The sequence below is a fragment of the Lissotriton vulgaris genome, chromosome 9, assembly GCF_964263255.1.
Source record: "Lissotriton vulgaris chromosome 9, aLisVul1.2, whole genome shotgun sequence".
Classification (NCBI taxonomy): domain Eukaryota; kingdom Metazoa; phylum Chordata; class Amphibia; order Caudata; family Salamandridae; genus Lissotriton; species Lissotriton vulgaris.
This window is the reverse complement of record NC_141697.1, coordinates 1,134,752,822-1,134,776,195: the sequence shown is the minus strand read 5'-3', so window position 1 is coordinate 1,134,776,195 and position 23,374 is coordinate 1,134,752,822. Positions and strand designations below refer to the sequence as shown.

The 23,374-nt window shown below is 44.8% G+C and overlaps 1 protein-coding gene across 2 annotated transcripts in view; it reads right to left on the bottom strand.

Moving 5' to 3' along the window:
* PHF2 (PHD finger protein 2) overlaps positions 1-23,374 on the bottom strand; it is a 444,998-nt gene that overhangs the window by 138,655 nt on the left and 282,969 nt on the right. For both annotated transcript variants that reach the window (XM_086939167.1, XM_086939168.1), the window contains exon 4: positions 97-257. In XM_086939167.1, the coding sequence (XP_086795293.1) occupies positions 97-257 (161 nt within the window). The remainder of the gene's footprint in view (positions 1-96; positions 258-23,374) is intronic.

Below are 23,374 nucleotides of genomic sequence, written 5' to 3'. Positions count from 1 at the left end.
CATTTGTGGTTTTATGCTACGTTAGCACTTCTGATAAGTATATTTTCTTATTTATTCAACATAGAAAAAATATATAAGTTGTTATGAAATACATACCAACATAGTTTTCTACATCGCTAACATAAAAGGTAGGTGCTGGTACAGAGATGCCCAATCCATCCTTCTTTGGAACTAGAATAGGTTCTGTGAATCCAGTTTCCTCCAAGTAATCAAGAGTTAGCTGGTTTCCATTGAGCTTTAATACCACCTCTTCAGCACTAAAAAGGAAAAAAAATGTTTACAGTTCGATCTTATTATCTTCATGTGTCTAGAGCTGGCACTTAAAATGAGTTACTTTGTGTTATACACGTAAATCAGGTTCATTTTTATGCAATACAAGCTGATACAATATACAGTATATCAAGGAATTCTGACATCAACCTCATCCATAGGTGAAACCAGCAGTACCAGCTATGACACATCAGAAGACAGTAGTAGATTCAACCCGCAATAACAATAAACCTTTCAATTTACAAATTGATATTTCCAACTTAAACCATTTTGCTCACAACTGAAGCAATGCCTCAGTATTGCACTGTAGCAAGACCGCCTTTGCTGCACACAAGTTGCATTTGGAAAATGAGGAATTTACATTTTAACTTAATCAAGTGCTGTGTTTGCAATCGTCAGTATGTGCAAGCAGGCCCCTGTGTCTACCATTAACTTCACAACATCAAGACGATGCTTTAAACGTAACTTGTTTAATTTAGTGCAGAAAAACTGCTGTACGTCGTAGCATACAGTTTCGGTCTAATGAATATATCCAGCATCCTGGGGGCTTTTAATGGTTTGATTTAGCTGAGGCCATGATGAGAGAACGCTGAAAGGTAAAGTTTATAATAGTTTCCTGAATAGCAGGAGGAAGCAAATACTTCCCCGGTCCCCTTGTAAAACTTTCCCAAGTTTTCTACGATCAGCTGTCCTATGGAGAATCCAAACCTTCCCAACAGATGTAAACTTTTTATCTGGGGTTCCAGAAGCAGTTGCACTCTTGGCCTTCAAATAGGTGTTGGTTTATACTAGGGGTGTATTATGTTCATGCAATTAAGTGAAAATTCAATACAATTATGCCTTTTTACATTCATAAGCATGACATTTAGCACTATATTTCGGCATGAAATGTGTTCTTGTGTCCATGTTGGATGCGAGGATGCAATTTGCAGGAAAAAACATGGGGCCCCATCACGATGGCTGACAGACACCGTAACGGAAAACGGGACCGACCGCCAGACGTGCGGCGGTCCCGTGGGGCCAATTAGGATGTGACCGCCACCCTGGCGGTCGCACCCCGCATCTTTTACATTGCGGCGGGCGGTGCTGTAAGCAGCACCTGCCGAAATGTAAAGGTTGCACGTTGTGCAGTGGCATTCACAATGTGAAAGGCACTGCACGGTGCACTCCACCTAGTGCATGCCAATAAAGGGGGTACCCCCCAAGTTCAGCCACCCCCCTCCCCCCGGGGGCATGCAATGGGCCCCCAAAGACATTTACCGTATGCCTTTCCATGGCGAAGTCTCCTCCATGGAACTGCATACGCACCGCATACATCATAATATGGATGGCGATGCCTGCAAGGCACCGCCACCATATTGTGTGACTTTTCCGCCCAGCCGGCAATCCGACCGGCGGAAAAGCGGCTGACGGACTTTCCGTCCACCGCGGTACCCTCACCATAGTAATACGGTGGGAGGTAAAATTGTGGTGTAATGTTGTCCGCACAACATCGTAATGACCCCCTTAGTGTTTAAAACATAAGTATAGTGAACAACAGTAGTTCACTTTCTGGCCATTCATGTCGTTTTTGCACTATAATTTTGCTGTGAACGCGGCGTAAATACGCAATGTGGCATCATTTAAATCATTTTGTTTAATAAATGTAACACAAAAATCCCGAAATTGCACAAACTTTGCCGGTGTAATTGAGATATCACCCCAGCCTACTTTATACCATTTCAATATGTCTTTGAGATGTTACAGTGCTAAACCATTCAGAACGTAGTTAACTATAGTGAATTTTTGAAATTTGACTACAGACTACACAAAAGCCAGAGTAGCCTTTGCCGTGGGCATGACGTGCATATGTTTGGAGTTAGATATACTAATATATCAAGCTGGAGAATTCTTCACTATCTTTGAAATCTGGTGCTTTTTTTTGGTGGCATCTATCACCGGAGCAATTTTCTTTTTAGCCCCACTTTCAATAGTAGCTTTTTACCTTTCGCCAAGGAGAAAATCCATCTACATAATTTCAAGTAGTAATTTAAATTGGCCACAATGGAGTTTTCTTCATTCGCCAGGAGCTTATCAAGATCAAACAGGACTGCCAGTACCTTATCTTTATTTAGAGGTATAATGAAGATAATTCCTACCTGAAATGTATTGAAAAAGTGCTTCTTTTTAAAAGATTTGGACTGAGGGGTTTATTTAGACTTTGATGGAACAAAAGCACTGTCATAAATTGATAGTGCTCCAATCCAGCCAGCTTGCAGGTGGAACTGCTGACCTTCTGCTGACAAGGAATCAGCTCATCCATGGTGGGAAACCTTGACTTGATGGCCTGTCAGCTACTGGGCTGCCTGGTCCTAGGGATGGTCACACCACCCTACTGAGGGTGGGTAAGAATTATGGGACTATTATTAGTTCTCCCTGTCAAGGCCCACCAGGCAAAGAACAAAGGCTGAGCAGGACAAAAAACAGGATGGCCTGCAGGGCAGTAACATCGATAAAGGACATCTTCAGCACTGAGATCAGAAAAGAAGCGTATGGCATCATGCTGGTCAGCTCACCCAATGATGTAATGAAATGTCAGGGTTATGGGGTTCTTAGACAGGGGTTCAGGCATTTGGCAATAGCCAAGCATCTAACTACACCTTCTCCTAGTGAGGCCAATTATGTATCCATTTAGCTCCCAATTCTAAAACACAACATGTATTCCCGTGGGAAAAACAGGTGGGTTGAAACATATCTTCTGCGAAAATACTAGATGCCCTTACAAGGGATGAGTGTGTGGGGTGAAAGACCACCTACACCTGCTCCTGGTGGGGTTACTTATGTATCCATTTAGCTCCCAATTCTAAAACACAACATGTACTTCCGTGGGAAAAACAGGTGGGTTGAAACATATCTTCCGCGAAAAAACTAGATGACCTTTCATGGGATGAGTGGTGGGGGGGGGGTTGAAATATACTCCTTATGGGTTACATTATGTGAATATTGAAAAATACCTGTGCCTATGTTTCAGCTTCCTTGGTTGTGTGAGTTGTTGTGTCAGTGTTTGTTGGTGTGTTGTGGAACTTGATTTTAGTTATTCTGTGCTCTACCACTGATTTATGTTCGTCTGGCCAATTGTTGTGGTTGGATGGTGGTTATAATAGCACCATTTTTTTGTTCTCCTTTACACATGCTCCATATGACGATGACATATTTATGGGGTCATTTATGTATCCTTTTGCTTAAAATATACCTTGTCCAAATCTACTGGTGTTGCCTGCATATTTTTACAGGTCAACTTGCTTCACAACAAAAGGGTGTCTAAATGTGGCATGCAGTCTTTCAACAGGAAAGTGCTGGAACTAACATCCACAGAAGTATAAATACCCCCTGAGATGCTAACAGTAGAAACCTGGTAGAACAGCTTTAGTTCTATTATGGCTGAGCTAACTGTCAGTGATCTAGGTTGCTATTTTATAGGTAAAGTGTTGTATGCTCCTGAGATTTTGATCAGATTGAAGGTAACTAAGTTATGGTCTGCATAATACTGGACTTGGCCTCACATCACCTAGCAATAGCTAGCGGAAGAGAGCACTGATGCTGAATATAGATGCTGAATAACAAAGGCAATAAATAGGAGCCCTGGGGACTTAGTTGGATCAAAAACTGATTGTGTGTATGCAAATATATGCATGTATGTGATATTTGTATAGCAGGTCTTTTCCTAACGATATTGTGACACTGTCCGCAGCTTAAAAATAGGAGTTTAGTTTCCTTTCCTAGGATTTTTATTGCAAGCGGAGTGTTTGAGGTCATAGAAGTAGGGAAGTCTGCCAGCCCCCCACCTTTAAATCAGAACAAGTTTCTTAACAAAGTGAGGGGGTTGCAGATATCTGCTGGTACAAGTATACCATATCCTACCTTATCTAACCCCTATTATAGTAGCATTTTACACTCCCTTTCTACAAGGTTATCACTAATGTTAACACACATGTTGAATATTGCCTTCGTTTAATCAATAATTTAGATCAACAGTGCTGATTCTAACTGTACTCTTCATAGTTCAATTGCCTCATTATTTTGCCTGAGCTCTTGTGAGATACAAACTTTTTGGATTAGATACATTTTGCAGTAAGGGATGGTCAATCAAGAGAGTTGTATGAAAAAGTTTACTGTGATTGACCAATCCAATATGATGGATAGAATAGGAAATTGAAGGTATTTGGCTCTGTAAATAGGCAACTGTTTTGTGGGAATTCACTCCAAAGTGGAGTACATGACACAATTTTCTTTCAAGAGTGGGCTACTACAAGCAATAAGAAGGAATCCAAGGACCTTCCTAGAAGGGCATAAGCATCTTTTCCACTCTTCTCCTTTAAATCTGCAGTAACCTTAGAATGAGGTCTCCAACATGTTCTGTAATAACAGATACTTATGTTTAATGAAAATAATCCCAAGCTGCTAATAATATTAGTGCTGTAATCGTGAATGTGTCAGACAAGATTACATTAGTGGCCACCAAATGAACGTTTAATAGCAGTGGTCACGAAATTCACCAGGCAGGGCTGCCAGCAGTAAAGTAAAAAAAAAAGGATTGACAATTCATAATGCCTTTGCATGGGTAATACATAGCAGCAATAGTTGCAATGCACCTGGCAAAAAGAAAATGATAGTAGTTTTACCAGTCTCCTGTTATGTTTCACTCAAATATCAGCTTTAAATAGACACATGCTCGTCTAGAATACACACTGTTCAATTTTATTAAACATATATTGTATTGTAAGCACATTTATAAAGCGCGCTGTAACCCTACGGGCATCCTGGCGCTGTGATACACGTATGTTACCAACGGGGCCTACTATATTAATTCAACCAAGTAAAATCTTTTAATTTAGTAGGCTTGGCTACATAGCAGAGCTACTTACAGGTAGCAGAAGAATCTTGCTCTAGAGCAAGCATCTCCTTATGGCACAGGTCGCTTGAGAGAGTGTGGAAGTGTCTGGTGGTGGGTTACCCTCTGCTCACAAGACTAGCCTAATTTGAAGCATTTCCCTACATATTTTCAGAAAGGCCTTTCTGAATCTCTTTTCAATTTTTTCAATATTTGAAGAAAAGATGTCAGACTGTAAGCCAGTTGCAAATGTTGCCAGGCCACTCTGACCTCTTTAAGGTACACACAAATGCTTAGACAGAGGTTAGAGGTTGTGCTCCCTTTTTATTTGAACACGAGGCCCTGCTCTATGACTTGATGGTTATGTCAACGTCCTACCACCTCTGTGGGCAAAACCAAGGTGAGATGTCAAAAACTGTGCTTTGTTGCTTCATGTGAAGACCCCAGCTCTTGGTCCACTTGTCTACCTGGGCTTATATGTCACTCTCCAAGCCCCCTGGGAGAATGGAGGTCCACTGCAATGGGCTCAGTCTGAATGGCTGATGTTTTGAGTTGCAATGTTTTGCAGAACTCTTGTCCTTGAAGCAAGGGGTTAACATTGCAATAACCCCGTCTATTTACACTTATTTAGAGCCACTTGTATCCCTTTGCTCCATGGATTGGCTAAGTCCTTAAGTCCTGTTACAAATCCTCAAGAAGTAGACTCTTCTTCAGCGAGGACCCGGCTCCGCTGTCAACTACACTAGACTCCTTTTCTGCGCTAACCTCATTCCATTCCTGAAAACATATATTTTATTAGTGGTCCTGAGATCTGGGGTGAACAAAATTCTGGTAATGCTTGTTAAGTTCTATTGCCAGCACCAGATTAAAACACATGTTGTGCAGGATGGATGAAAGAAATTTGTTAGGTTGTTTCTGCTGAACACAGCAGCTATTAATCTGACATGCTAGTCCTCTCTGGCTTAATCACTTCAGTCAAAGGGCTCCCCTCATCTTAAGAAGATCAGGGCCGCCAGCGTCCACTTGTATCAGATGCACACGAGGCTAGTTGAAGGGCCTTTCAAAACTTATAATCTTCACATAAGTCCACTTGCAGTTTAAGCATGCACTGTCTCTGATTAGCTTTTTCATTTATACAGAAACCGAATGTAGATGCTTTACAAAGTTGTGAGGAACTGCTGGAAGCTCTTTTACTTTCTGCAGAGCCACAGATACAACTTCAACAAGATAACTGTGATGATAACTCAGTGGTCCTATTTATTTTCCAAATAAAGTGTATCATTACATATGCATGCATTCTTCAATTATATTCTTGTAAACATGTTGATTTGTTTTTCATCCAAGTTTTGCTGCGTTTTGTCCTCATCCAGTAATGGATCACCAATATCCTGTTTTGCAAACACATTGCCTCTTTGGGTGCTTTCTTAAAGAGGACATCCACGTGTAAAGTGCCTAGAAGCAACAGTGGCATACGGGTGATAGGTGTGATAAAGTTTACTTCAGCCCCTCAAATTGTGAAAGAGTGAAACCAAAAATAATGTATTTTATTTTCTAGAATTTTAACTCGGTTGCAGCTCTTCGTCTTATTTTAAAAGTAACACGATTTAAAACATTTTTTTTCTGTTACAAAAAAGGCTTAAACATTATGGTATCCAGTATGGAGCCTTGTGCAGCTCAGCTGGGCTACCCCCTTTCCAGTTGTCTACTTACACCATGAACCAGCACGTTTTGTATTTTGTTGCTCAAAAAATTCCAAATCCATGCCACTACCATAAGTCTGAAACCGGAAATACTTACTTTGCTCTTGAATCTTCTCTGTGCAACTTTGCCAAAGAATTGATGACTAACTTAAGAAAACAACAATATTGGAAGGGCCCTCTCCAGAGCAGAGAATACATTCTGCACATTCCTAGCGTCACAACATTTCTTTCACCTGTTAGTTTGAGTGCTATTACATTGAGAAATACAAACACCTTATTTTTTTTACAGCGCCTTGGCTTGTCAGACGTGTGCTATTTAGCGCTTTATAATAGCTGCCATTATGATTCTTATCACTAGCCTTTATATAACTTGTGTTACCTTTTTCTTCTAGGTTTCTCTGCCACAAGGCCCATAGCAGCCAACGCAGTTTCTATTTCCACCCATCACGCCAAACGCTCCACTGAATCTTTCAAGCCACGGGAAACCAGCAAAACCACAACTCTAGGCAGCATGTAATTCCATTTCTCATAGTGTTCAGCACTCCAGAAAAGTGCATGTGTGCATCTTAAAGCAGAGTTAACATGCAGGATATATATACATTTACTCCCAGTGTGTTAGAAATGGTGTCTCTAGTTGGCAGTGGTTTGCAACCTGTCCAAGTAGGGACCACCACTCTAGTCAGGGTAAGGGAGTCACACAGCTAAGATAACCCCTGCTCACCCCGCTTGGTAGCTTTGCATGAGCAGTCAGGCTTATCTCAGAGGCAATGTGTAAAACATTTGTACCCACACACAGTAACACCAGTTTAGAGAAATAGCCAATATTTATCTGAATAAAATAAGACCAAAACGGTAAAATTCCACCAAACACAAGTCAAAATATCACCTTTAAAGCAAGTTTAGACCATGGAAATCAATATAGGCGTTCTTTTAAGCATAAAGTACCTTAGATGTGTAAAAAATCTAAGATGGGCCAGGCGCAGGGGAGGTGAGGTGCTAGAAAAAAGCAAAGCATTGTGTCAGTTCCTTACTACACAGAGGTAGTGATGCGTTGGTTCCAGAGGAGGTGATCTGTTGGTTCCTTATTGCTAGGCAAGGGAGGTAATGCATCGGTTCCCTACTGACAGGGGAGGTGATGCATCAGTTCCTCACTGGCAGGGGGAGGTGATGCATCCGCTTCTGGACATGCAACCTCGGTTCTTTATTGCGATGCAGTGTTGATGAAGACTCGACGTTGAGGGACGATGCGTCGAAAATCAAGAAGAATTGCATTGATGCGGCAGCGGCGATGCAGGCGACGCCTTGATTATGTAGCCACAAGGCAGGTGCTGCGTCTATTCTTCAGCCGGGAGCAGGTCCGGTGTTGGAGATGGGGTGCACTTAAGTCGGTGACACAGTGCTCCGCACTCATACTGCGGCGATTTGTCTGACGAGCTTCGACTGCGAACTGGGGCCAGCGCTGAAAGCCGTGGTCGATGCTTCCAGCAGGAGCCACGCTTCGATGCAGGCAACTGCAATGCATCGTTCTTGTGCATCGAGAAAACATGCACTGGGAGTCGATGCATGGATGTTCTCTTTTGATCACCAGGTTACACTTCCAAGGGTCCAGGAACTGGATTTGGCACCACTTGGCAAGTCAAGGCTATCAGCAGAAGAGCCCAGGCACTGGTAAGTGAAGTCTTTGATAGCCCTGAGACTTCCTGATAGGCGGCAAGCACGCTCAAGCCCTTGGAGAACCTTGGATGCAGGATACAGAAAGCAAAATCCAGTCCTTTCACTCCTAGGACAGAAGTAGCAAGCAGCAGTTCAGCACAACAATGCAGCAGGCCGAGTGGCAGCCCCTCCTACAGCATCAAGTTTTTCTTCCTGGCAGAATGTCCTCAGTCCAGAAGGGTTCTGATTCTGGGGTGGCAGATCCAATACTCATACCCCTTTCTGTCTTTGAAGTAGGCAAACTTCAAAGGAAAGTCTTTGTAATGCACAAGATACTGCCTTTCCCTGACCTTGCTCCAGATACACTACAGGGGGTGGTAGAGACAGCTTTGTGTGAGAACAGGTACAGCCCTATTAAGGTGACAGTGATAACTCCTCCCACCACTCTAGCTCAGGAAGGCCCATCAGGATATGCAAAGCACACCTCAGGTCCCTTTGTGTGACTGTGTAGATTGAATGCACAAAAGCCTGTCAGCCAACCCAGATGTGTATTCTAAAGACAGGCAGAGGCACAGAATGGTTCAGCAACTAAATGGCCACTTTCTAAAAGTAGCATTTTCGAACATGCAATTTAAAAACCTACTTCACCAAAATGTGTGTTTTTAAATTGTGAGTTCAGGGACCCCAACCTCTAAATCTATATATAATCCCAATGAGTAGTTACACTATTACACTATTTCAAGGTAATCCCCATGTTACCCAATGGAAGAGATAGTCCTTGCAATACTGAAAAACAAAATTAACAGTATTTCACTGTTAGGACAAGTAAAACACACAAGTACATGTCTTACCTTTTAAATACACTGCATCCTGCCCATGGGGCTGTCTTGGGCCTACCTTAGGGGTGACGTACATGTAGTAAAAGGGAAGGTTGATGGTTTGGGCCTAGCAAGTGAGTGCACTTGCCAGGTCGAATTGGCAGTTTAAAATTGCACTCACAAACAATGCAGTGGCAGGTCTGAGACATGTTTGCAGGACTACTCATGAGGGGGGAACAATCAGCGCTGCAGGCCCACTAGTAGCATTTGTATTTACAGGCCTTGGGCACACCTAGAACACTTTACTAGAGACTTACTAGTGATCAACAGTGGTAAAGTGCCAGGAGTTCTTAAACCAGTAAAAACTAAATGCAGCACACAGTCAAAAACAGGAGGACAGAAGCAAAAAGGCAAGAGAAATCATGCCAAAAAATAGCAGATCTAACAAGACATGGTTGTGCCTCTTATTACAGAAACATTCTGACATCAGAATGTGTCTATAATTAGAAAATGACGCATCCATTTGTGCATAACAAGTCATTAAAGCAACTTGTGACATCCCAGTGCTTAATGGGCACATTTACCTTCACACGGTGGGAAAGGTGGTGTTTAGGAGCTCAAGCCTTGTTTGTGTATAGCAGCAGTTTTTAAAATACAAAATCACTGCACAGACAGTACTTATGGCTGTGTTCCAACTTCCTCATTATTAGGAATGCAAAGATTAATGAACTTGTTTGTTAGCTCATCTACCTTTAGGGCTACTATATCCTGGAGCCTGAATAAGCATCAATCAATCAATCAGTTGACTTGTAGAGCACTTATCACTAGTGAGGGTATCCAGGTGGTGGCAGGGTCCAGGGTCTCAGTTTAAGTCAGCATCCTACGGATTTCCTGTAGACTAGGGAAGATCCTGAGGTGGAGCGAGAAGGCCGATCAAGGCATTTGCAGGGAGTTAGGAGAAGGAGCATCCTCATGCTCTGCTGAGTTGTATGCAGAGGGTATGGGCCAGCGAGAGGAAGGCGGAGTCGAGGTTTCTAGAGAGTTTGTGTAATCTCAGGCGGTGGTTGATGTGGGCAGGTCCGGAGTCGTACAAGGCCTCGAAAATGCGGTGAGGAGCTTGAACTGGCATCTCATCTGAACACAGAGCTGGTGGAGTTCTTTGAGGTGGGGGTGACGTGGGTGTGACATTGGTGATCCAAGATTAGTCTTAGTGTTGCATTCTGGATGGTCTGTGGTATTTGAACTAGATGAGTCACGATTCCCAGGCAGAGGGCATTTCTGTAGTCCAGATGACTGGTGACGAGGGCTTGGTCAGTGGTGCGTCTACTCTTTTGGCATAGCTATGAAGAGGTCCCATATCATGTGCTACACCATCCCTGACTTTGTAGCCTACAGCAAGTCACATTGTGGGCTATGTAGTTTTGTTCCAAAATTGAAAATGTCAACATGCAAAGTGCTGTGGACTAAAAAAGGAGAACCAGAAGAAGGTGTCACACATAGCACATGCTGGGCATGTAATGCGTTTTAAGCTGGAGGGAGGCAAAGCCCACACATTATATGGGATAACATATCCGCTTACATTATGAAGGGTACTGCAATTCACCTTAGTGTTCACTGACCAATAAAAGCACTTTCCTTGCAGAACTCAGAGCTCCTGGGTCACTTGCAATATTCTTATAATGAATAGAAGGGTGTGCTTTATTCCATTTACAATACATGGATTTCTGATGTCATAATTCCTGCTGCCAGAGCGAGCAGCCGGGGTGAAAGGCAGGTCATAGAGAATAATTACAGCTGCAGTTTTTGCAAGGAAAACAGCATGTGTCTTTCCTCCTTCTGATATATTACTAAAAAACAAACAGTGATGAGCAGAAGGGAAATATGTATGTCACTATGTTTATTTTTGGCAAAGTAAGGTGGTTATCAGAAAAGTAGAACCTCCAAGAATTTGTTTACACACTTGGAGTCTCAGCATTATTTTAATGTGAATAACAATAAACTGATAACTTTTGTAAACAAATACTAACCGCTTTTTACTGTTTAATTTTGCTCCAAATACTTTACTTATTTTTCATGTATGCAACAATACTATCACTTCCCTATATAGAGCATGTCACTAAGGATTTAAATGTTTTGTGAGAAATGTGATATTATGACCATGTATTACAAGCAATAAAATACTACCTAGCGTACATTATAAGTATATGGCAGGTCACCTCGGAGTTATATGACATTATAAAGAAACTTGACCTTCTGTTGCATTCTTCTATATCCGCGTTCTCTAGCTTTTTCTGTAGAGAGAACTACTTCTAATCAGTAAAAATCATGAGCTACTGAAGGCTAAACAGTTTGTGCATTGTTACAAGACACCCCCAAGCCAAGCTTCATTGACTTTAACCCTAATGTCCATAGAACCAGATACTATGGCTTGAACAAAGTAATTTGACTAGGGGCACTCTGACAGGGCTGCCATGTGTGTCAATGAGAACATGGTCTTTGAAGATAACTGAGAGAGCGCAAACTGAACTAAAATGCACGAGTGCACCATAAATACAAGTTAGTCGCACAATTATAATAGAAGTGCTTGTAAGTGTTGAAGATGCATTCAGTTATACTTAGACGTGTGCAGTTAACATAGAAAATTCATATAGTAGTGGGACTGACGCAGAAATGTGTGGAAAATGTACTCTTATTAGACGTGATTAATCATGATCCATGTTATATAGCTGCTAATTGGGAATGTCATGCTGCAAAGCATAGAAGGGAACAGGCCTCATGGCCATGCCAGAAGGGTCTGGAAGTGTACGCTTATACATAAACATGGATTGCACTAATGTTATAGTGATTTTGTTTATTCGTTAGACTTATATTCCATAGAAGTGTTTTCTCATTATCCAAGAATAAGATGCTAACATGTTATTTTAGTTTAACCTCTACGAGAAGGGTTGTAGGCCTGAAGAGAGAAAAAGTGTTTTTCTAATTTGCACGTGCTGATACATGTCGAGTTGTATTGAGACATAAGTTGCAAACTCCTGTTAAAAGTCTATGAGAATGGGATTCAAGCTGCGGATGTCTGTCTGCAGGTGCGAGGGGGTTTCGATTAAAAGTTTAATGAATAGAGCTCTGTTCGAGTAGACTGGTACAGACATGGAGGAGGATTCAGGAATGTTTAAGGGGTATCAGCGGGCCGGAGAAGAGCCTGAGAAGCAAGGTCAACGCTAAACCCGAGGCCCAGAGGAAGATCATCATGGAAAAAGCCAGAATCGACACCACGTGAGGGGCGTCTCGTGAGGGGCATTTCAACTGTTATTGTGTTTTTGTATTAGGGACAGTTCCCCTGGGTGGAGTTAGAGCAGACGCCTGAGGACCCTGAAGAGAGCGCATGGGTAGGCAGAGAGGGGTCATGACTGGAGATCGTAGGGTTTCACCTAAGGACTAAGAGTGGGTGATCTTCTTAGGAAGACATTCACAGCTGACACCTTTGATAGGTTGGGATCTTGTTAAGTAGGGATACCATCTAGTACAGAGTAGGGACAGCCTAACCTGGTTCCTTCCTTCCCTCTTGATGACTGATAGATCACAATTCGTGTCTATGCTTGCAGCCCTGTTAATTCTGGAGCTGGTTCTAGTAGTGTTCTTTGCTCGCCTAAGAGCTTTCAGAGAACATATGTTTGTATTAGTGCCTCTGTATCTTTTGAATCTCATTTTGAGATGCCTGTACTTGCAGTTATCAATGACTCTGTAATAAACCTTTAAACTTAGAAGTAGTATGTGGTTTTTCAGAGTCGAGTCCATTATTAGCAAAGTTAACCTGGTATTGGATGCACTTTCTTTCCTCAATGACAGGCAAAAAAGATTCAGTCGACCAGAACGGGGTTTAGATCTGGAGTGATAAGATAGAGATCGAAAATCCCGCCCTTCCAGTTGGTAGCAGAGGATGGTTGCCTTCTTGAGGAAGGTGATCTAGGCCAGGTTAGATTACCCCAAGGCCCCTAGAGATCGATGATCGGAAGACCCGCCTGCCGAAGAGGGTGCTGACGGCGCGAGAAAGAAAAGCAGCAGTATCGGTCGAGAGTGAGTATAAAGGGTCATGCGTGTTAGATTGCGGTTTTTGTGATGTATCTATGTTGTAATGTTATGCGGAGTTGAATGCCTGTAGAGTGACTGTGGAACAGGTTGTGAGCGCGCGCAACCGGTGCAAATCTTAAGTTCAGATGAGAGCTTAAGTAGTTTGGGTGTATCGGACATCCAGAGTAATTGTCAACCCAGTGTGAAGGGGGTCATGAGGTACCATTGATCGCCCGCAGGACCGAGATAGGGGGAACGTAAGAGTGAGTGTGTGAGTAACGGACCCTGGTCGGAAGTTACTGTGTGTAAGCAACCTATCAGAGAGACGATTGCCTGAAAAGGCATTTCGTCAGTTGGGGTGACAATTACAGATAGACTGTGGACGTACAGTCAAGAAAAGTGATCGCTTGGTCGGAAGTAGTCCTTTTTCGGTGTATGAATGGGACGCATGCGTGACAGAGAGACGAGCTGAGAAAGGAGGGGAACTGCTGCAAAGGGGAGACGAGTGACGTCGGAAGGTGTCGCGCTAGGATTGGCCGGAACCGGTGAGACCGCGCCGTGAGACGAGTGACGTCAGAAAGTGCCGCGCTGGGATTGGCTGGTACGGGTGAGACCGCGCTGTGATAGGCCAGCTAGCAAAGCCGCGCTAGGATTGGCGGATTGTCACCAGGAAGTAAACAGAATAGCGAAGCAGGAAATTGTACGTTTAATCATTAAATGTTTTAAATGGTTAAGAGCGGCGTTTAAAAGAGATAGGCGGAGATCTTATGATGGGGAAGGAGCCCCGCCGGAGGGTACACCGGCAAATTATATGGCGACAAATGTTGGGTTGCATACTATATTGTGGATTTCAAATTGGTGTAAGATTACAGAAGGGAATGAGGAACTGATGTTCCCAAAGTACGGGACGTTTAGATTAGAGGTATTACATCGGTTAAAAGCAGTTATGACCTCAATGAAACCTCTGCCTAGACCGACTCAGTTTGAAGCTCTCAATGCATGGATTAGGGCGGCGCATGATAGAAACCAGAACAGGCGCCAAGAAAGGGTGAAAAGATCGGTAAGAGCAGTGCAGGATGCCAAATGGGATGCGGATGCTAAAAGATGGAGAGTGCATAACCTTGAAGTAAACAAATTGTACCCAGTGATAGAGGTGATGGAAAATAAGAGCCCATTCGAGGATGATGATGAGAGCGAGACAGAGGACAGCCTGATAAATAGGTTGCTAACAGATAGGCCACCCCCGTACAATAGAGAGACAGAAAATGCCGAGCATAACAGAGAAGGGGGGCTGGCACAGGGGAGTATAGACCGCTTCCTAGCACAGATTGGGATCCCACTGCAAACAAAGAACTGCCCCAACTTAGTCCGGTGCAGAAGGTGGTCGGAAGGTTTGTGGTACAAAAGGTGCCGGAAACGGAGCGTGCCACATCCTACGCACTGCCAGACGCTCTGCAAGTACCTGTTATTATAGGTCCTATAGTATCGATTTATGACCCAGAAAGAGCCAGAGGGGAGGAACAGGTACGGGTGGACAGGGAGGGAGCAGAAATGGTGAGGAGGAACGAGACAATCAATTCCCCGAGACTGCAGCCAGGACCAAGGGATTGGAGCACCCCAGTACATACAGCAGTAGATCCCACAGGAGATCAGGGGGGCCCGAGATGGCCAATGGATCTGAGGGGATCAGGGCCGAAATCCTTCCAGGAGTTAAGAGAGTACATGAAAGAATGGGATGCGGCAGTAGAAGCTCACAAGAGCCTGATGGCAGCGGAAGCTGAAGGGGAAAGCCAAGATAGCAGGATCCGGACTCACTGCGGGGCTGGAGAAAGCAGTCCAGAGTGGGACGGAAAGTGTCAGGAAAATAGAGAAGATACTTGTCGTACCAGGAGTGGAGGTAGACCAGTACTAGAAACCAGAAGCCCGGAGTGTGGGGGGGTGTCCCGCCCCGTTCACAGCGAAGGGGACAGAAGAACGCAGGAGTATAAGAACAGCTTTAAGTGCACCCACTATGTGTCTGACAATAGTGGACAAAATGAGAGTTGCGAGAGGATTCGCCATGACCTCTGTGACCACGGACATGAACGGAATCCTGGGGACATGGGGAGCCGAGAGGGAACTTACCAGATACTGAGTGACACTAGGCAACGAGGGAATAGCGACAGGGTGGAGAACAGCAGAGAGTCCTATCATGGGGTCAAGGAGAACAGGCAGGATGGGCAAAATGAAAGAGGGGGAAACAGGGCAGTGTTTCACCACCCCCCAAGGGAAGATGGCCGAGGATGGGACTTAGAAAGATGGGAACAAGGGAGGACTCTCCTTAACGCCCCTGAGCCTAGGCGTAGGACTCGGAGCTGGGATGGGAGAGATGTCAGTGAACACCCTAAGAAAGACATACCGCAAGCCGAGATAAAAGCAAAGAGACTTGATGTCGCCAGTTTAAGGTCAGATCTGGATGACATGGTAGATGGTACTTTGCCTTTGGAGAGAATGGACATGTACGAGCAGGATGAAATACTGTTCATAGCAAAGGACGTCACTCGGAAAGCGAGAGCAGCACATGAGAAATTAGTTGAACTGGCAGGAAAATACATGGTCGACTTGTCGAGGACCAAAGCATTACAGGGTAACCACAGGCTACACTATTCAGATCAGGACCTAGATGAGAGAAGGACAATAGGATTAAAAACACACATAAGGGAACTGATTACTGGAATAAGGACATGGAGAGCGCTTGATAAATGGGAAGAAAGATGGTCCAAGAAAGGGACCGTCAGGAGGAGCATGCTTGGGATATCCCCAGAGGGAGGGCTGCAGAAGATAGAGGCATACCCTATGCGTGAGGTTGCAAACGGGAGCTATGTGCACGTGCCCTGGAGTAGGGAAGACTTAGCTGCCTTTACCAATTCCTTCCCTAAATTGAGGGAGAACCCAGTGGAATGGTACAAGCAGGTAGAGAGATTCGTAAAAATCTCCAAAGTACTATGGATTGACCTGAACACCCTGTTTGACATTGTGGTGCCAGGAGACTTGTGGTCAGCATGTAAGGTTAGTGCTGAATGGCCCACAGCAGAACCAGAGAGGGATGCACGGACCAATGGACCGTCCGAGACAGTCATGACCAAATATGAGAGAGTGATGACTTGGCTGAAGGAAAAGGTGCCAATGCAGGACATAGATTGGGTCAAAATAGATCGAACTAGACAGGAGCCCAAGGAGACAGTTCACGAATATTATGAGAGATTGCTGAAGGCCTTTAAACAATATAGCGGGTTGGACGCAATGGATCCTAAAGACATAGGGCAGTTTGTGTCTAAATTCGTTTTGGGCTTAAGGCCGGATATTTGTTTAATGATTCAGCAACACTTGATTTGTTGGCAAAACAAACCTTTGGACGAAATTCTGAGGTATGCTAGGTACTGCAGCGATGAGATAGATTCAAAAGCCAAAAAGCTAAAAGAAAAGCTGATGGTGGTACAGATGCATTCAGCTGGTAAGGGTGGACAACAGCAACAGGGAACAGGGACCGTGGGCAGGAGACAGAATAACCAGAACAAGGGCAACGAGGAGAACTCCAATTTTAGACCAAGGGTAGACATTGCGGCATTGAAAAAGACGACCCGGTGCCATCATTGTAACGAGGTGGGACATTGGAAACGCGAGTGTCCCTACAACGTTGAAATTGGAGAGCTAGGAATAGAGGAGGAAGAGGTTCAAGCCACTCCAGGAAAAGGGGCAACAGCATACCAAGGAAAGGTTGTCAAAGGGGGGACCCCAGCTCCACAAGCCCAGTTCCCTCAGCCGCCCAGAATAGGGCCGGGGGGAAAGACCTTTAGACAGATGCCTCTTTTCGTAGGAGGAGAAGAGTGTTACTACGTTGATCCCCTAACGGGACAGAGAGTGGAGAAAGAAGACTGTACCCTTGGGGCCGTCTTAGAGGTGGACCAGAGGGGACCGTACGTAGAAGCCGAAGTGGTAGGGTGTCCCACAACTTTCTTAGTAGACACAGGGGCCACTCGATCCACGATAAGATCAGCCGTAGTTCCAGGTCTGCCCATGTCAGGAGAAACGATACAAGTGGTGGGGGTCGCAAACAGGAGAATGACAAGCCCATTGACAGAACCAGTGCTAGTGAAAATAGGAAAATACAGCGATGAGCATCAGTTTGTGGTTTGTGATTCTAGTCCTGTATGTCTATTGGGAAGGGATTTATTGTGCAAGTTAAATTGTACAATATACTGCACGCCACAGGGAGTGGAGGTACTGACTAATGATGACGATGCTGACTTTAAGGTCGCAAACTCAAGAACGTGTGTGGAGCTGTATCCCACTTTGACCGTGGATGAGCTTCCGTGGGATCTGAGGGAGACCGTGTCACCAGAAGTGTGGGATTTCACTGGGGAAGAGATTGGCCTAGTCAAGGGAGTGGACCCAGTGAAAATCATAGTAAAACCGAATGCTGAGTTTCCGAGAACACCCCAGTACAAATTGACCCCAGAAACGATTGCAGGTATAAAACCTGTGATCGAGTCCATGATTAAGCAGGGAATACTGAAGGAAATCGTGGGTAGTCCGTGTAACTCCCCGATTATGGGTTTGCAGAAACCAAGTGGGAAATTCAGAATAGTGCAGGACCTTCGAAAAATCAATAACATAGTTGTTTCATGTTGTCCAGTGGTACCGAATCCATCAGTGATATTGTTTCAGATACCGTTCCAAGCAGAATGGTTCACAGTGATAGACCTTTGTCAGGCTTTCTTTTCGATCCCTTTGGACGAAGATAGCCACTTCCTTTTCGCTTTTAAGCTGGAAGGTCGCGTATTAACATGGTGTCGTATCCCACAGGGGTATACAGAGAGCCCATCGATTTTTAACCAGCTTTTGAAGAAAAATCTTGAAAGTCTAGTACTGCCCCAGAATTCGGTTCTGGTCCAGTACATAGATGACCTACTTGTTGCGTCAGAAACTGAAGAAGCTTGCAAGGAAGACTCCATTGCTTTGCTAAATCACCTAGCCGCAAACGGGCACAAGGTGTCTCCGAGCAAACTGCAGTACTGCCTGACAGAAGTGCAGTACTTGGGGCACAGAATTGAAAAAGGAAAACGGAAGGTGTCACCAGACAGAATAGAGGTGATCATGAAAATGAACGCGCCTAAAACACAGAGAGAGGTCAGGATGTTCCTAGGGATGGTGGGTTATTGCCGACAGTGGATAGCGAACTTCTCACTGAAAGCAAAACCCTTGCAAAAACTGACGCACAAGGAGGTGAGTGATCCGGTACCATGGGACAAAGATTGTTTTATGGCGTTCCTGCAGCTGAGAGAGGACTTGTGTCGTGCTCCTGCTCTGGGAATGCCAGATTACGACAAGACATTTTTGCTTTACTGTTGTGAAAGAGAGGGTTGTGCTTTGTCAGTCCTGGTCCAAATCCATGGGAATGCCCGTAGACCAGTCGCCTACTTTTCGGCTACCTTAGACCCAGTAGCCGCAGCGTTGCCCGGATGTCTCAAATCCGTTGCTGCAACGGGTGTCAGCATTGAGAGGTGTGAGACCATAGTGATGGGACATCAGTTAGAGGTGTATGTGCCACATTCTGTTGAACTGTTGATGACCAGGACCAAAACACAGCATCTGACCAATAGCAGGCTCACGCGCTATGAGCAAGTCATTCTTGCTGCAGAGAACGTGACCCTCAAGAGATGCTCTGTTTTGAACCCTGCTACATTGATGCCACTCCCTAGTGACATAGATGATGATGTATGTACAGACCACGATTGCCTTGATGTGACTGAACTATGCACCAAACCGAGACCCGACATCGTGGATGAGCCACTGACTGACCCTGATGAAGTTTTCTTTGTTGATGGCTCATGTGTAAGAGACGATGTTGGGCAGTTGAGAGCAGCTTATGCTGTTTGTACAATTACGGGAGTTGTGGAAGCCGCATGCCTGGAAGGAGTACACTCCGCTCAGGTAGCTGAAATTATTGCATTGACGCGTGCCTGTCTGGCAAGCAACCAAATTCGAGTCACCATATACACCGATAGCCAATATGGTTTCGGGGTAGTTCATGATTACGGGCAACTGTGGTCTCAAAGGGGTTACATGACCTCTTCAGGCTCACCCATTCGAAATGGTGAGTTTGTACGTATATTGTTGGATGCCCTGCAATGTCCGGCAGCTATTGCCGTCGTAAAATGTACTGCCCACACGAGAAACATGGACTTCGTGTCACAAGGCAATAGATATGCCGACGAAGTCGCGCGGTACTGCGCCGAACAAGGGTACTCTTTCACGGAGGTGGAAGTGGGTGGAATCAATGTAAGGACTGAATTAGCTATGATATTGGAAACTGTAGATACATGGGATGAGTTAAAAGATATACAAGAAAATGCACCAGATTTTGAGAAAAGAACATGGGAAACTGCAGGATGTGTGATAGGCGAGACAAACTTTTGGGTTTCAGCGGATGGAAGGGCAGTGTTGCCAAATGAGTTGGTGAGCCCAATGGCCAGGCAGATTCATGGTCCAGTACACTTGGGGAGGGACGCCATGCTGAGAGTATTCAGACAAACCTGGTACAACCCCAAGTTCAGAGTAGCAGCAGAAGCAGTGTGCCAGCGTTGTGTGACCTGTCAGCAGCTAAACATAGGGAAAAGAACACCAGTTGCATTGAGTCACATAGGGAGGTCTGGAGGTCCATTCAATAGAATGCAAATTGATTTCATTGAAATGCCAAGGTGCAACCGCCTTCGATACGTGCTGGTGGTTGTTTGCATATTTTCCAGATGGGTCGAGGCATACCCTACACGCAGGTGTGACACCCTCACAGTAGCCAAGTTATTGCTTAGGGAGCTCATTCCGCGCTTCGGGGTACCGGCCTCTTTGGAATCAGATAGGGGAACGCATTTCAACAGTGAGCTTGTGAAGATGATCTGTGCAGCCCTGAACATAGACCAGAAATTGCATTGTAGCTATCGACCAGAAGCTTCGGGGATTGTGGAGCAGATAAACGGCACCATCAAATCCCGAATTGCAAAAATGTGTTCATCAACGTCTCTAAGTTGGCCTGATGCCTTGCCACTAGTTCTTATGAGCATCCGTAGTACCCCAGACAGAAGAACAGGACTATCGCCACACGAGGTGTTAATGGGGAGGGCAATGAGATTGCCATCAGTACCCACTGCAGCCTTGTTAAATATCACAGATGATATGATCCTGGACTATTGTAAGGGTCTGTCTGACGCCATTCATTCTGTGTCCCTTCAGGTGCAGGCTGCCGAGGTCCCGTCGAGCCAGGACTTGTGTCATGACCTGTGCCCTGGAGATTGGGTGCTGATAAAAAAGCACGTCAGAAGAAGCTGCCTAGATGCCCGGTGGAGGGGGCCCTACCAGATCATCCTAATAACGAACACTGCTGTGAAAGTGGGAGGGCTGCCCAATTGGATCCACGCGTCTCACACGCGGAGAGTTCCAGCACCTCTGGAAGAAACAGCTCCTCTCTCGGATGTACGTCCAGCTGCGGACAGAGAAGCCACAGAGGGGGCCAGCCAAGCTGTAGAGGTGCAAGAAGAAGCTGGGAGTGTGTCTGACCAAGCTGAGGACGGTCAGTACAACAGTGAAACCGACGACGCCACAGAAGGAGGAAGTAGCTGGGAGTACGAATCAGACGCGGGCCAAGCTGAAAGTGAGCCCGAGCGAAGCAGAAGGGCCAGGAGCGGAGGGGCAAGGCGTAGAGAGGCTAGCTGGCCGCAGAGGAGAAGGTCAAGCCTGAGGTCAACTCCAGAGAGGACTCTTGCTCCCATATCCGAAGACTCAGATCCGGACGAAGGTGCTCTGGGCGCAGAAGCAGCAGGTCCTAGAAGGTCAAGGCGAGTACGTGTGCCTAGCAGAAGATACGCCACTCCTGAGTGGACATATCTGGCGACAGATGTCTTGGGAACAAACGACAGGGAGAATAAGGGCGGTGCTAGTGGCCAACGTTGAACGCATCATCACAGTAGAAGTACAGCTGTTGGTGCCTGGAGTCGAAACAGAAGGGTCACTAACGTTCAAAGTCCCCAACCCTCCCTACCTGAGCAAGTTAAAGCACATGTTCTTCACCGAATTGCAATTCCCTGACTTTGGAACAACGATAACAAGTCATGAAGAGCACGTTCTTCGTTTGGAGCTATTGAACTATGCTATCCAAGCCGCGGGCCCAAGCCTCATTGTAGATATTAAAGATGTTGTAAATAAACAAGAGTAAGAAGATAACCTAGCGCCTAGAGATGCAGAGAAAACTTAGGGGTTTCCTTTAAGTTGTCGGAGAAGGGCTAGGGTTGTCTGAGATAAAGTTCGAAAATACTTTTGCAAAAAGAGATTGACAGCTTCCGATTGTGTGGTTCTAAAGACTGAAGTAAAAATAAGAGAGACTGTAGAGGAACTCAAGAGAAAGAACTTTGTGTTACAAAGGAGAAAAGGAACCGTACTGTCTGAAGAACATGGAGGCCGGTACTCCAAACCGTAGAGCCAAATGTATAATAGGCACACTTATAGTGGGAGTGATACTCCTTATAGCTTTAGTAGTTACTGTATCATATGTGATGGGACACGAGAGTGAGGCAGGGTTAACAGACATAAAATCTGTAGTGACACCAAAACCCACTGCTGCTGGTAAGAAAGGTGAAACCGAACAGGAGAAAGCGTTATTAGCAGCAGAAGTCCGTAGGTTACACATGGATGAGTCCTAGGGTCACTATAGGTCAAATGCTTATGCCAAATTATTATACGAGTATGTAGATGCCATGGACGTCAAGGACTGTTATGTCTGTATGCAGCTGCCTGCGTCTGTAGATGAAGGCATTAGATATCATCACCTACCGCTGACTTATGGCATTACATGTAGCTTATTGCTTAGCATATTTTATGGTAGAGATAGTTTTGAGTATTATTTTTCTAATTATGATTCAGTGTTACCAGAAGTCCCAAATTATAAGCAAATGAATAAGTGAGACTATTACAAGAGTGAAGACAGATTGGCAAAGTTCTTCATTCCTTGGGATACTTTAGATACTTCACATGCCCGCAGAAATAATCTGACTTGCAAAGTGTCAGAAGTCGAGAAGAAGTTTATAGGGCAAGTGGATGATCGTTATAGAAGGCAAAAGATTCTTAAAAAGTCAGGACAGTGGAAGACAGATTGGACCGAAGAGGAGAAGGCACACAAAAAGAAGGGTAGTAGTGGTCCAATAGCTTTGGATCGTACACAGAGAGGGAAGTTATGCCTTCACAGAAGTAAAACAAACTACGAAAATGTATTCGTAGGGGAGGTCAGTTGTGAACATGCTTTTAGACTAGAATATTACACAAAGGACTTCTTGAAGGGAATGCAAGTAATTTCAAATGTATATTTTGTCTGTGGAAGAAATGCCTATGTGAGACTAACTGACAACTGGTACGGATCATGTTATTTGGCTATTTTCTTCCCCAAAATATACCACGCTCAAGACTTAGAGATCATAGAAGGCAAGGTCTCAGCAAGAGGGAGAAGAGACCTAGGGGATGCAGAAATAGTTGGAGACGTGTTTGGAGCTGCATTTCCTCTTCTAGGACTGATCCTCAATGATGTCAAAATTAGGAGGCTGGCAACAGTCGTAGACAGATTGTCTGCCAGTACTGCACAATCCTTAATGTTAGTGGAGGGAGAGATGCAATCGATAAGGGCCATGGTGCTTCAGAATCGTCCTGCGTTAGACGTTCTGCTAGCAAAAGAAGGCGGAGTCCGTAAGGCTTTGAAGGTTCAGGAATGTTGCACTTACATTCCAGACAATTCAAAACCTCTAGAGAAAGTCATCATGAACATAACTAACATTCACAAGGAGATCGAGGACCTGACTAGAGTAAATGTGTGGGAAAATGTGGGTCATGGAATGGGTAAAGTTGGAGGTTGGCTCGCTAACATAGGGAAGAGCTTTGTATGGAACATACTGAAACCTATCATCATAATAGTGATC